This window comes from Callithrix jacchus, chromosome 6 (genome assembly GCF_049354715.1).
Source record: "Callithrix jacchus isolate 240 chromosome 6, calJac240_pri, whole genome shotgun sequence".
Taxonomy (NCBI): Eukaryota; Metazoa; Chordata; class Mammalia; order Primates; family Cebidae; genus Callithrix; species Callithrix jacchus.
Window position 1 is genome coordinate 82,525,701 of NC_133507.1, and position 12,293 is coordinate 82,537,993.

The 12,293-nt window shown below is 40.2% G+C and overlaps 1 protein-coding gene across 3 annotated transcripts in view; it reads right to left on the bottom strand.

Moving 5' to 3' along the window:
• The window catches only part of ACVR2A (activin A receptor type 2A), an 86,981-nt gene extending 78,468 nt beyond the window's left edge, over nucleotides 1–8,513 (bottom strand). For 2 of the 3 annotated variants that reach the window (XM_078327844.1, XM_078327843.1), the window contains exons 1-2: nucleotides 8,288–8,513; nucleotides 7,796–7,929 (exon numbers count right to left, since the gene is read on the bottom strand). In XM_078327844.1, the coding sequence (XP_078183970.1) occupies nucleotides 7,796–7,850 (55 nt within the window). In that variant the 5' untranslated portion in view covers nucleotides 7,851–7,929; nucleotides 8,288–8,513. Of the gene's footprint in view, nucleotides 1–7,795; nucleotides 7,963–8,287 lie in introns of those variants that run through there. The other variant, XM_008998926.5, reaches the window with a different exon arrangement.
• Between the last annotated feature and the right edge of the window lie 3,780 nt (nucleotides 8,514–12,293).

Genomic DNA, 12,293 nt, shown 5'->3' on the forward strand with positions numbered 1-12,293 from the left:
AATTTTATTTAGTAGTGCTACCATCCTACCTTAGTCTTCAAGTTGCTTTTCTGTTCTATATCCTCATATATGTATGTGAGACATTCATCAGGATATGTATCATCCACTCTTACCTCCTCGTTTTAATTACTCTTCATCTGAATTTAAGAGTTAACCCCCTGAGACTGTCCTACTTCTTTAAGTAATTATGAACTATCTTCATCACATAAATCTCTTCCTCAGATTGAGTAAAAATTTCTCCATCCCACCTTGCCTTCCATCTATGGTCAAGTTTACTCTCAAATGCCTATTGTGTTCCTGATGCTGTTTTCTGTCTTTTCCTTCATATTAAGATGAATATCCTTCCTAATCTCCTAAGACATTTTTTTCTGCTAAGATCTCTCCTCCAGCAAGTCTTTCCTAAATTAAAAAATCTCAACTCCCCAAAATTATAATCTAATTTTGTTTCAGCACCTTCATGTTTACTTAACTTATTCGACTAGTCCAAAACAGAGAAGAGCTTAGTCAGGGAAGATCCATGTTCTCCCTTGAGACCAGTGGTCCCTATATTCTATACCTAGGCACACATTCTCTATTGTAGATTAATTAATGACCATATTTTTCACGCATATATTTTTCATTGCACATATTAACGTATGTAGCTTCCTTTTCCACTAAAACTACTGAGTAGAGAAAATAAAGATTGTTGAACTAGGTCACTGTTTCTTAGTCATTTACAATACAATGGCTGGTCAATGAATCAATTAATGGGTCATGATTAACATTTTTTAAATGAAATATAACATGAAAATAAATAAGTGTCCTCCTGCACACAGTTGAGAGTGCACAGTTCATGAAACTTTCATTTCTAATATACACACACACACATACACCCACCCCTACTACTACATGGGAACTAAGTCGTAATGCAACGTGTAATTCTTAGTGTGGATTATAGTCAAAAAAGTACAAAAGCCATGGAACATGAAGATACCTAAGATCCCTTCTAAATCTGTATTAATTCAAATTAGAATTTAAATAATTTTTAAAAATTTAAATTTGAACGTAAAGATACCAAAACAACCAGCAAAATCATCTAATAAAATGTCACTACTGAACTCTAACCTTAAAATTATAGAACCATAAAGCTTTCAGAGAAGAAAAAAATATATAATCCAAGTTCATTACTGTAATACATTAAGAGCACAACTCTGGCCCAGAAAAGTGAAATAATTTCATTTTATAAACATTTTCTGAGCACCTGTTGTGTACCAGGTTCTAGAAATGGGCATGTGGATAAAGGAAAGATGTCTTCAAAGAGTAGAAACAGAAAAGTAAACATTTGCACAGTCTAAAGTGGAAACAGGCAAGTAAACATTTGCAATAATTACTGAAATCAAGGCTCCATTTACAAGGTGTTAGACGAAAAGAAAGCAACTAACTTGATCTTGGTTGGGTGACAGAGAAAATGTTTCTGAAGAGGTGATAATTCTCAGTCTTAAAACCAAAAAGGAGTTAGCCAGATAGAAGAGGAAGAATAACATGCAGGAAGGCATCATACTGAAATATAATAAAGGATTACACATTTAAGAAACGGCAAGTCAAGTCTGTATGGATGGAATATAGTACTCATGCTAAGGAGGAGCTGCAGCAGAATACCTAGCATTTAATCTTCAAAGCACTCTCTGAGGTAGGCATTATTAATATCCCACCTTTGTGTAGACGAGAAAACTGAGGCATAAAAGGTAAAGTAACTTGACCAAGGTTAAGTTATGAAACCAAGATTTAAACTAATTAAGTCTACGTCCAGAATCTATACTCTTAACCAATACCAAGAAGTTAGGGAAAACAGGCAAGAACCAAATGATGAAGGACTTGTTAGTGACATTCTAAGACTTTAGATTCTATGCTAAAGGTGACTCAGTCAGTGAAAGGTTTAAAGTAAGGGTGACATATTCAGATTTTTAGTAAGATCACTCTGACAGCTATGCAGATGGACTAGAAAGAAAAGGAAGTAATAACAGGGGACTGGTAAATCTTAGCTAGAAAAGTACTGTAATAACCAAGTAAGAGAAAATGATAGATGAGCTAGTTACTGGCAGCGCTAACACCAGAGCTCAAGTCTACCAAACTCTATGACCACATTCTTGATCACTATCCATATGAACTTCCCAATTTTTTCCTTTAGGTCGACCATTCTAACAGTTCAAAAAATCCAACCTCAGAGACAAAAACATATTTCCTTTACATCCCTTTACTAAAACAAAGCCTGACCTCTAGATGCACTGGGTATACAAATGTGACTAAAAAGAAATCTAGGTGGAGAATGACAGAAAGTCAATTGATGTCTCCAGTAGTTCTGTTACCTTCTTGATTTCTTCTCCTCCTCCTCCTCCTCCTCCCTGTATACACTATTCCTGGAATTTTCACATGTTCAATAGTCAATTTGAAATCAATGTTCTGTCTAGACATGACTATCATAACCTAACAGTATTAAATGTACCACAGAGGAAGTCTAATGTGGTCCTATCAGCAGCAATAAAAATACTCTCGGGTCTAGTCAAATTTTGGTTTAAACAGAGACAAATGAATAAGAAAAAAGAAACTTATTCTGAAGCAGCAAAGAGTTAAGGAAAACTTCAATATTAAAAAGGAATAAGAGTAACATGAAGTTTAAGCCATTTGATTCCAAGAGAGTAACACTACTCCGAAGCGGGTGTGTGTGGTAGTCCAGAAACCAGCAAATAAAAGAACAACAGTAGAAAAGACTATCTGTCCAATTCTCAAGCATTCTAGATTCAATCTGTTTTCATTCAAAACCATGGGTAAGCCCTCTTGAGCCACCCATGATGCTAAGCAATGACTGGGTTCCACAAGCAAGCAGTATAGAGAAGTACAACAGAAGGGTCAAGGAAAGAAAAGAGAATAGACAGAGAAGGGAGGAAAATGGAAAGGGAATTATAATGAAAGAGAATGGAAAAAATGAGGAGTTACAGAGAAAAAAGCAAAAACTGAGGGCATACCAGTGACCCTAGTATCAAATGTTGCCAACCTTACCTATAATCTGAGACAATACAGCAAGTGGCAACGTAACAGACCATGAAAAGACCAATTTAAATCACAGACTTAGTAGATATCAAAGATGAGAAAATCAGAGTAGCACTTTAAAAAGTCAAAATGCAACAAAATAGTCTTAGAATCTAAAGAAACAATTTAGAGAGTACTGAAATCTCATTTGGTTTAGTTGTTCTTCATTTCTTAAGAGCAGTGAATCTGGTGGACCCAAAAGGTGAAAACGTCAGTATCAGAGAGAAGGATATGGAGACGTGTGTTACAGAGACAGTATGAGGCTCATTTGGATACCATTTGTGGGAATGACTTCAGAATTTTCCTCTCTATGGTATAGTGCTACTTAATTTGCTAAGAGTTTCACTGTAATTCTTATCTTGGTTGGCTGGGTTAACTTCCTTAAAACCAGAGTTCAAAACAAGGTAGCTATTTTATTAATTATGGTCAAGATTTAACCTTAAAAAGGGAAAGGATCTGCAATAGATCATAAAATATTACTTACTGTATCATAAATTAGTCTAATGGTAACCAAACCCAGCTAATGATTCTCAAGAAAATTATGTAACTAAGAGATTAGGTTAAAGTTCCTTGAAATTAAAGTTAGACAAAAGGAATATACATTTTTTTAAAAAACAGAATTTCTACCTTGAAACCATTCAGAGAACATGTAATCGTGAACATATTTCCGGCAACATGTTAAACACACACACATACCACCACAAGGCAGCCCAATGATGTCACTAAGAATAAACACAAATATCCTTAAAGATAATATCACAGCAAAGAAAATCCTGGCTCTAAAGCAAATATAATTAAACTTGATACCTTAACCAATCATACATCATGTCCATGAACATTCAGTCTTCATGAGCACTCTATCAAAATAGGTGAGAGGAGAGTTTATCCATAACTCATCAAAATATTTTTATTATAGAATAATAGGACGAAAGATGTGCATATCTATAGTTTGTTTCTCCAATTTAATCATATTCTAATTTTAAAAGATAATGAAAAGATAAAAACTTTCAATACAAGGTCACCGGGAGATCATCAATACCATGCACTTGTAAAACACAGATTACAAACTTTAGGGGGAAGAGAGCAGAGCCCTTTTAATAATAAACTAATGCTTTTAAATATTAAGAGTTAAGAACTGAGTTGTTCCTTTTTTTTTTTTGTATTTTAAGTTCAGGGGTAGGTGTGAAGGTCCGTTACATAGGTAAACTCATATCATGGGGGTTTACTGTACAGATTTCTTCACCCAGGTATTAAGTCCAGTACCCAATAGTTGTCTTTTCTGCTCACCTCACTCCTCCCACCCTCCATCCTCAAGTAGACCCCATTGTCTGTTCTTGGTTTTCATATTTTCTCATCAATTGGCTCCTACTTATAAGTGAGAACATGTAGTATATGGTTTTCTTAGAATAGGATTTTTTTTTTTTTTACCTCTACACTACTGACATATTAAGCCAGAAAACTCTTTGTTGTGGAAGGCTGTACAGTGCATTGTAGGACAATTAGCAGCATTCCTGCCCTCTACCCAACTAGATGCCAGTAGCACACCCCGCCCCTGTTGTGACAACCAAAAATGTCTCAAAATGTCCCATGGATGGGGATTTGGGGAGTTAGGGAGGGGGAAATCACCCCAGCCTAAGAACTACTGGCTTAGATCACAAATAGGAAAAAAAATAATACAAAATGAATGGCAGGAGAACTTTGTTTCATTTTTTTTCTGGTCTCCATGTTTCAAATGTATATATTTGAATTTGACCGCAAACAGCATTTATAAGAGATTCTGCCTTTTAGAAAACAAAGTGTTAACATCCATCACTTGTTAGCCAAAGTTCAAAAGATTATCTGTACTGCCAGCTCTCCCTCCAACCACACATACATTCACACATACACAGTATTGCCTAGCTAAACTGAAGAAAATGTAACATGATTACCATATTTCCATTTCCTATTTCATCAAATAGATTGACCATACTGCTGCAGCTCCCACAAAATCCAAAGGAATTCTCAACTTACTTCAATGCAACTCAAATACCACAATAGCTGCATCACTCTAAATGGGATAAACCTAAGTACTAAGGCAAGTACTAAAGTCATTCTCATACTTTAACAAACTGTGGGGAAAGATACAAATTAACCACAATGCTATAAAAAGAAAACTAAGATTTATGTTTTGAAACAGAATCTAAGGAGGTATGAGAGGAATGAAAAAATTCAAAATCAAAGAGAATCTGAAGGCACTCAAGGATGAGGGCAAAATTTAAAATGCTTCCCCTGGAATGAGAAAGAGGAAGAAATTATACACTTGGCCATATCCTACAGGAATAGTCTGCATAATCAGTCTCCAGAATACATATCATGGGATAGAATTTGAAAAATTAGAGTCCACGAAATAGTAAACATTCCTCCTAAACACCTGGAACAAAACTGTTCTTACTATTGTTTCCCATTTTGATTAAAAAATGAAATAAAATATCTAGAAATGAAAATAGACAAACTGAGAACTTTTTAAATTCTCATAAAAATAGTTACCTCATGTTTCCAATATGCCAGATTACACATTTTGTAGAAAAATCAATTAGTTGGAGAAACACAATAATCCTTTTTTAGAGTGCATCTGATCCATAACAAAAGCCTTTTAAAAATCAGACATTTTAAGTACTCAAATTCTTCATGTATAAATATGGATTAGGGTCTTTAAGATTTCAATTATCTTCAACAGAACCACAAATTTTTGTTCAACTGGGAATGTTCATCTTAAAAAGCCTATGCAACAACACAATATTAATTTAATATAAGTGGACTATCTATATGCCCTATAGCAACAAAATTACTTTATTTCAAAACTATAGCTGTTAACCTCCTGGCCCACTGAAAACAATCCTGGCCCAATGGAAATAATCCCACAAGAAACTAATGCTCAGTTATTTTTACTACCAAACCAAGCAGAGGAAGCTGTAAGATCTGTAGCAACAGCCTGCTTTTCCAGAAGTAATACCTTGAGACTGCTCAAGAATAACCTCCTTCACCAATTAGTGTGACTCAGGTGGGTTTGGAGGGAATAATGTCCACAATTCCTTGGTCAGTGGCCATGATGCCCCTCCTCCTCAAGGGCAAGAGATCACAACAAGGGATTTGAACAAGAGGAGTTCACCAGCCACAACATATAGAAGCAGGAAAAAAAAAAGAGTACTACTGGAAAGATAAAAACTACATGGTTAAATCATGTCACAAGAGCAAGAGGTTTAATGTTATCAAGGCCTTCATTCATTTCAGACACACCATTGTTTAGCTTCCTCCCCAAACCATGCACAAAAAGAACTGTCAGCCTGCCTTAAGCATGTTCCTTCTTCCATTTAAACAGACATGATTCTTTTGGTTAATCTCTGGCAATGATCGCCATTTCACAACACATTCAGCCCACCCGGAACTGATCAATACCACTACAGACATAAGACTAGACTTTATCCATTTATTAACCACAAGGAAATGTACCATTCAGCAAAATTCTATACATTACAAAAGATTCTATTTAAAGGGGGTTGGGGAAGATGGACACAAACACACATACACACACACACACCCCATAGAGGTACACAAAGAAGACTACCACCCTTTAATTTTCCTATGGCAAACGAGATAAAGACATGGCCATGAAACCTGTCAATTTGCCCCCCCCACCCGTCCCCAGTAATTCTATGCCACAAGCTGGTAACTGAATATTAAATTTTACGATAAATAGATCCAATGAGACTTTTAAAATGTTTCATCTATTGAACTAAGTCTCCTGTTGTGTACATCTGCACACCTCTGAGCTAATGATGTATACATTTATAGAATTTCAAATACAAAAGACTAGATAGTTTTTCCAACCACTGGTTGCAACCACAGAACGTTCTCACAAAATCGAAATTTCCAATATGAAATGGCCAGATTATTCCCCCAACCTTTAGCTAAAACCTATTTTATGAGTCTATTATATTCAACAGAAACAATTTCACATGGGTTGTTCTAAACCGAAAACAACGCTTCAATACAAAGCGTTTAAAATAAGTATTCCGTAGGTAAGCAAAATCTATGCCCCCAAAGAGCACACAAATGGTGGTTGAACACCAGCACATTACCAACCCCAAGCGGCATACCTCTTCTGCAGTGGGTTATAGTTAATACTCCAACAACAACTACAACTATTTTTAACACTGCTGGACACTGAAGTTGAAGAAAACGTGAGGGGAGACCCAGATTAATCTACTGAAAGGATGTACTGCTTCTCACAGCCAAAATTAAGCAGCAACTGACTTGATCTATGTCGTGATATTCACGGGTGAAGCACCAATTAAAAGATGACAAAAAGCAACCCTGGTTTTAGGGGAGCCCACACTAAATACTCCTTTCGGGTCTCAACCTTTGCATAAATTGCCACTTGTGGTATTTGCGGCTTAATTGCAACCCAACCAGCCTTGTCATCTAGTGTTATGGCCACAAAACATGACTTTCTCACTTCCACAACAACACAGCACTCACTCTTATCACGCCAACCCAACTCAAAAGGAGAAAAATGCATGGAGGTTCCCAGATCACAATCAGACCTGGGGGGTGGCAGCCGAGGGGCGCGGGGTGTGGGCAACCTCCCCAGGCTCCACTGGACTCTCCGACCCGACACCAGCCGCGGCCCCCAGCAGCGGCCGCCGCGGCCGCAGGAGCAGCCCCGCCGCGCCGCGCTCCCTGCACCTACCTGAAGAACAGGAGATAAGAAAGACGGCAAACGCCAACTTTGCAGCAGCTCCCATTTTCCCGAGACGCCGGGGAATCCGGAGGAAGTTCTCGCTAGATATCCAGTTCCCTGGGTCTTCCTCGGAGACAAACCTCCTGGTGTAAAATCAACCGTCATAAAACATATTCGGGAGCCCAGACCAAAAAAAAAAAAAAAAACGTTCACTGGGTTTAAAAAACAAAAAAAGAAAAAAGAGCACAACAATAAAAAATAAAATGCACCACGGGGGAAAAACCGCCACACACACGCACAACACACAAAACCAAACAACGAAAAGCCAACAACAACAAAAGCGGGTTTAAATCACTGTCAAAATCACTGTCAGCTCCGCTCGCCTCTCCGGTCTCTCGAAACAAAACGCCAGGCTGAGGCGACGAGGAGGCGGCGGCGGCGGCGGCGTCCGCTGCCGCCCGGACAGTCTGGGAACCGACTGGGTCCGACGTCCGGACCGACCTTCAACCCGGACACCTAATGTCTCAGGACCATTGGCGGCCAAGCTCGCGGCGGTGGCGGTCAAGGCGGCTGCGGTGCGGGGAAGGGGCGGCGGGCGGCAGCGGCGGCAGCGGCGGTGCAGGCGGCGGCCAAGTTCTGGTCCAGGCTCTGGCTCCGGCTCCGGCTCCGGGCTCCGGACTCGGCCGCGTTTTCGGTCTCCTGGCCTCCGCCGGGCTCCGCCCCCCACACTTCCGGTTCCGGCCCGAAGCTGGAAGCCCCGCGCAGCGGAGGAACGCTCGGCGGCAGCGGCGGCGGCGGCGGCTGCAGCGGCGGCCCGGCGCAGCGCGCGTGCCGGGCCGGGAGCGCGAGGAGATTGTCGGGGAAGCGAGGCGGGAGCGGGGGAGGGGTGAGAGAGCGAGGGCGGGGCCGAGTGGAGGGAGAGGAGGCGGGGCGGACGGAGGCTTGATACCGCGAGGCCTCGGCGTCCGGCCTGCTTGGGCGAGAGATCCCGCGACAAAGGGGCGCGGGCGCCTCAAAGTCTCTGAGCTGTGCTTGGGCTGTGGCCGGGCGCGCCCCGTTTGCAAATCGCGTTCCCACTGACGTCTCTGGAGCGCCCACGCGAAGGGTCAGGGGAAGCCCAAAAGCAACAGGACCCCGAGGTGGGGCGAGTGGCCGGTGCTTCTCCGAGGGGCGTCTGTGGCGCCCAGTCTTTCCTCTGGCGGGGACGCGTCGTCCTCTCGGAGACCGAGGAATCGGTGGAAGCCGGCCGTGGGAGCTATTTTCGCCGCGCCCGCCGAGCTGCCCAGGCGAGCTCGCAATCCGCGAGCTGGTGTCTGAGCCCCCAGATTTAGCTGTGCATCCCACCGCTGCGGTTTTTGCACACGCGTGCTCTCTTGGTGACTAGAAGAGCAAAAAAAACACGGAGGAAGGGCTGTCCACCCGGTCAGGGTATTCACGCCATTTATCACGATGCCCAACTTGAATTCATTCCCACCGTTCCTTTTACACACAAAGAATTGTGTTGACAACTGTTTTGTACGTAATAGGGGCACAAATACTTGTTTACTGCGCTTTGAAGAAAAAAACTGGGAATTTCGATCGACATATTTAATGATCAGACAAGTGTTTACATGTTCAAATTTTAAGCTCTTTTAGGGCCTGCTTTTACTCCTTAATCCATGTTGACTGCTTACAAGCTGGTGTGCTAGGCACGGAATGGGATCCAACAGGTAAAAATAGGATGGATCCCTACCTCAAGTAGCTTTTAGTATTTGCTGTATTCAGTTGGCTGCAGAATGCAAACTAAAGACCATTGAAAGTACTTGCTCTGTCATTTACCACACTTTAGTGAGCTTCGGGAAGAAAGATCTTGATTTTTTTTTTTTCCTTATTTTATTCCAGCACCCAGAAGTACCAACTGGCACATGATAAGTGCTTAATAAATAATTGTATAAATGACTAAAGGATAACTGCCTTTCCCTTAAGTACAGTCTCCTTTAATGTACTCTACAAAGTTTTTTTTAATAATAATAATAATAAAGCAACTGTACTATATAGCTGATTTATGTTTTACTTGTGGTTTACTGATTCCCACCTTTTCCCACAAAATCAAGTCTTCTCACTTATATTTATAGCAGTTGACTTCCTCTAAATTACTCCGTATTTCTATTAAGTTCATCCTGTAATTATCTGCCCATTTCTACAACTTGTCAGGGTTATTAATAATCATTGTGGCTTTTTAAACTCTCTCCAAGATTTCCAGTTCTCAAGTCGTGGTGCTCAGAATTTCACTGATATTTGCAACAGTTAAAATCCCAAGTCGGTATTAAAGGTGTCTGATTTCATGTAGTTCTCCCACCTTTGTGAGTTGGCAAAGGAATATGTATAAACCTTCCATTCTCTGGTTGAACTAAGAGTTTCACTAATGGTTCTGGAATGGAAGAGTATATTTTACTCTAGAAACACTTGAAGTTCATTAAAGAATGTGTTGTCAGGGTCAGGCCCCACTATTGTCTTATCTATCCATCATTTCAATATTTCTTTAATTGTGAAACCAGAGCAAGTGGAATAACTGGAATAGTGAGTAATGCAACTGAAACTTGAAAATATATTCTTTATCTTACCAACTGAATTTGCCAGTATAAGAATAAGAGCATGAAAATCATCTTTCTGTAGTATTAAAGACACGCAACCAGTCTTCACTAGAACATTCCTTTCTAACAAAGACAAAAAATAATAGTAATAACCCCAGGGGAGAAGTATTAACAACCAGTAACAGTAGCTAGCTATTCTGTTCCTAAATGTGTTTACTTTGCCCCCTCAGTTTTTTAAAAAATTCAAAAATAATGTAACCTAAAATGACAGGGAGTTTTGATTAATTCCCACTGGAGCTTCAAAACTTAAAAAGAGGTAGCTAGGGCTAACCCCATTGTCCTTCTTTTCTCCTTATTTTCTAGAATCACTTTTTTAAATCCACAAATCCAGCCACTTCCTAACACCTTGCAAAGTGTACAACCTGGTTTGGGAAGGAAAATGAGAGAGGAAAGGAAAAGGAAGCATGAATTCTAAACGACCAGAGCATCGGACATTATGAGATAAATATCTTTAGCATCGTCATTCACTTCCCAACCCCAAGACCTAGCCCTGTGGCCACTCCAATACTAGAACTTTAAGTTCAGAGTCTTGCCACGTTCAGTTGAACTGAAAATTATTCCCAGATGGAAGAATCTTGAGAAGCCAGTTCAATCTAGAATGTTGGCTGGATGAGGAGGTAGAGGTAAATAAGTGAGACAAACTGCTTCCAGAATAAAAGATTTCTTTTTGTATTACAAATTCACAGCTCAAAAGATGTGAAGAAGTTTAAATCTTCAGTTAAGTAGAGCTGGAAATGAACCAGGCTGTAATGGAACTTGCCTTTGGACCCACCAACAGACACTTAAGGAAGACATTTCTACTCTCTTTTCCTTCATCTTCAGGAAGATGACTGAAAACCTTTGGAGTATGAAGGATGTTGAGTTCCCCTTAAATGAAGGATTTAGAAGTATTTCTGCTGCTTTCTAGCTACTATAAAACTCTCCTGTGTTCAGATAACATGAGCATTCTTGAAGTGGCACAAGTAATGAGTTTCTTATATGCCAGTGCTGTAAGGCATAATGCATGAGTCCAAGGAAGGGAGAAATGATCGATGTATCCTTTATAAATATCCCCCTCTACTTAAGTGCCCAAGGTGGGAAGAAAATTCTCTACAACCTAGCTTTTGCTGCTATTTTTTCCTCCCCTTCTTATGTTCTATATAGCATTGCACTGTGCCAATGGGGTCAAAAAGAGACATACCAAGGAGTATAAGAATATGGGAATGGATAAGGGGCCCAGTAAGTAATGGATGAGACAAAGGGTTTTAGGTGAAGAAAGTGAGTTAGAAGAGTTAAAGAGAAACTAGCTGTGATGTAATATAAATCTCAACAACCAACTGGTTTCTGTCTAACATCCCAGAGGTAATATTTGACTTTTTCTCCCCATTATCACCCCTTTCAAAATTCAAGAAATAGGTAGGAAACAAAAATAACAGGCTTAATTTGGCAAGGATTCTTTCCCACCCTCCACTTTAATTTCATGACCACAGTTGCTTAGTTTGCTTGAATGGGTACTAGGACTCAATTCCTCCCCAGGCTGATAACCACAGTGCATTCTCGAAAAACTACTGAGCAACTGTCAGAACCCACACACCCAAGTGGTTCAGGATGATGGTGTTACTGATGCGCCCCCGTTGGTTGGTAGGAGGTAGGGAAGGTGTTGGTTTGGACAATAACTGGTAAAGGAGGTGGCACTGGCTTTTAGTGTGCTGGAGCTAGTATGCTAAATACTCTGCAGGAAGTTGGGCATTTAGCATACCCAACAAAGAAGAGTTCAGAATTTGAGACCTGTTACCTTAAACCAATCTCAAATGGAAGGCATAAACCTTCCATTTGAGGAATGGATGAGTAAACCTGCAATAACCAAAGTGTAGGTCTTAAACCAGTGCTGGTTT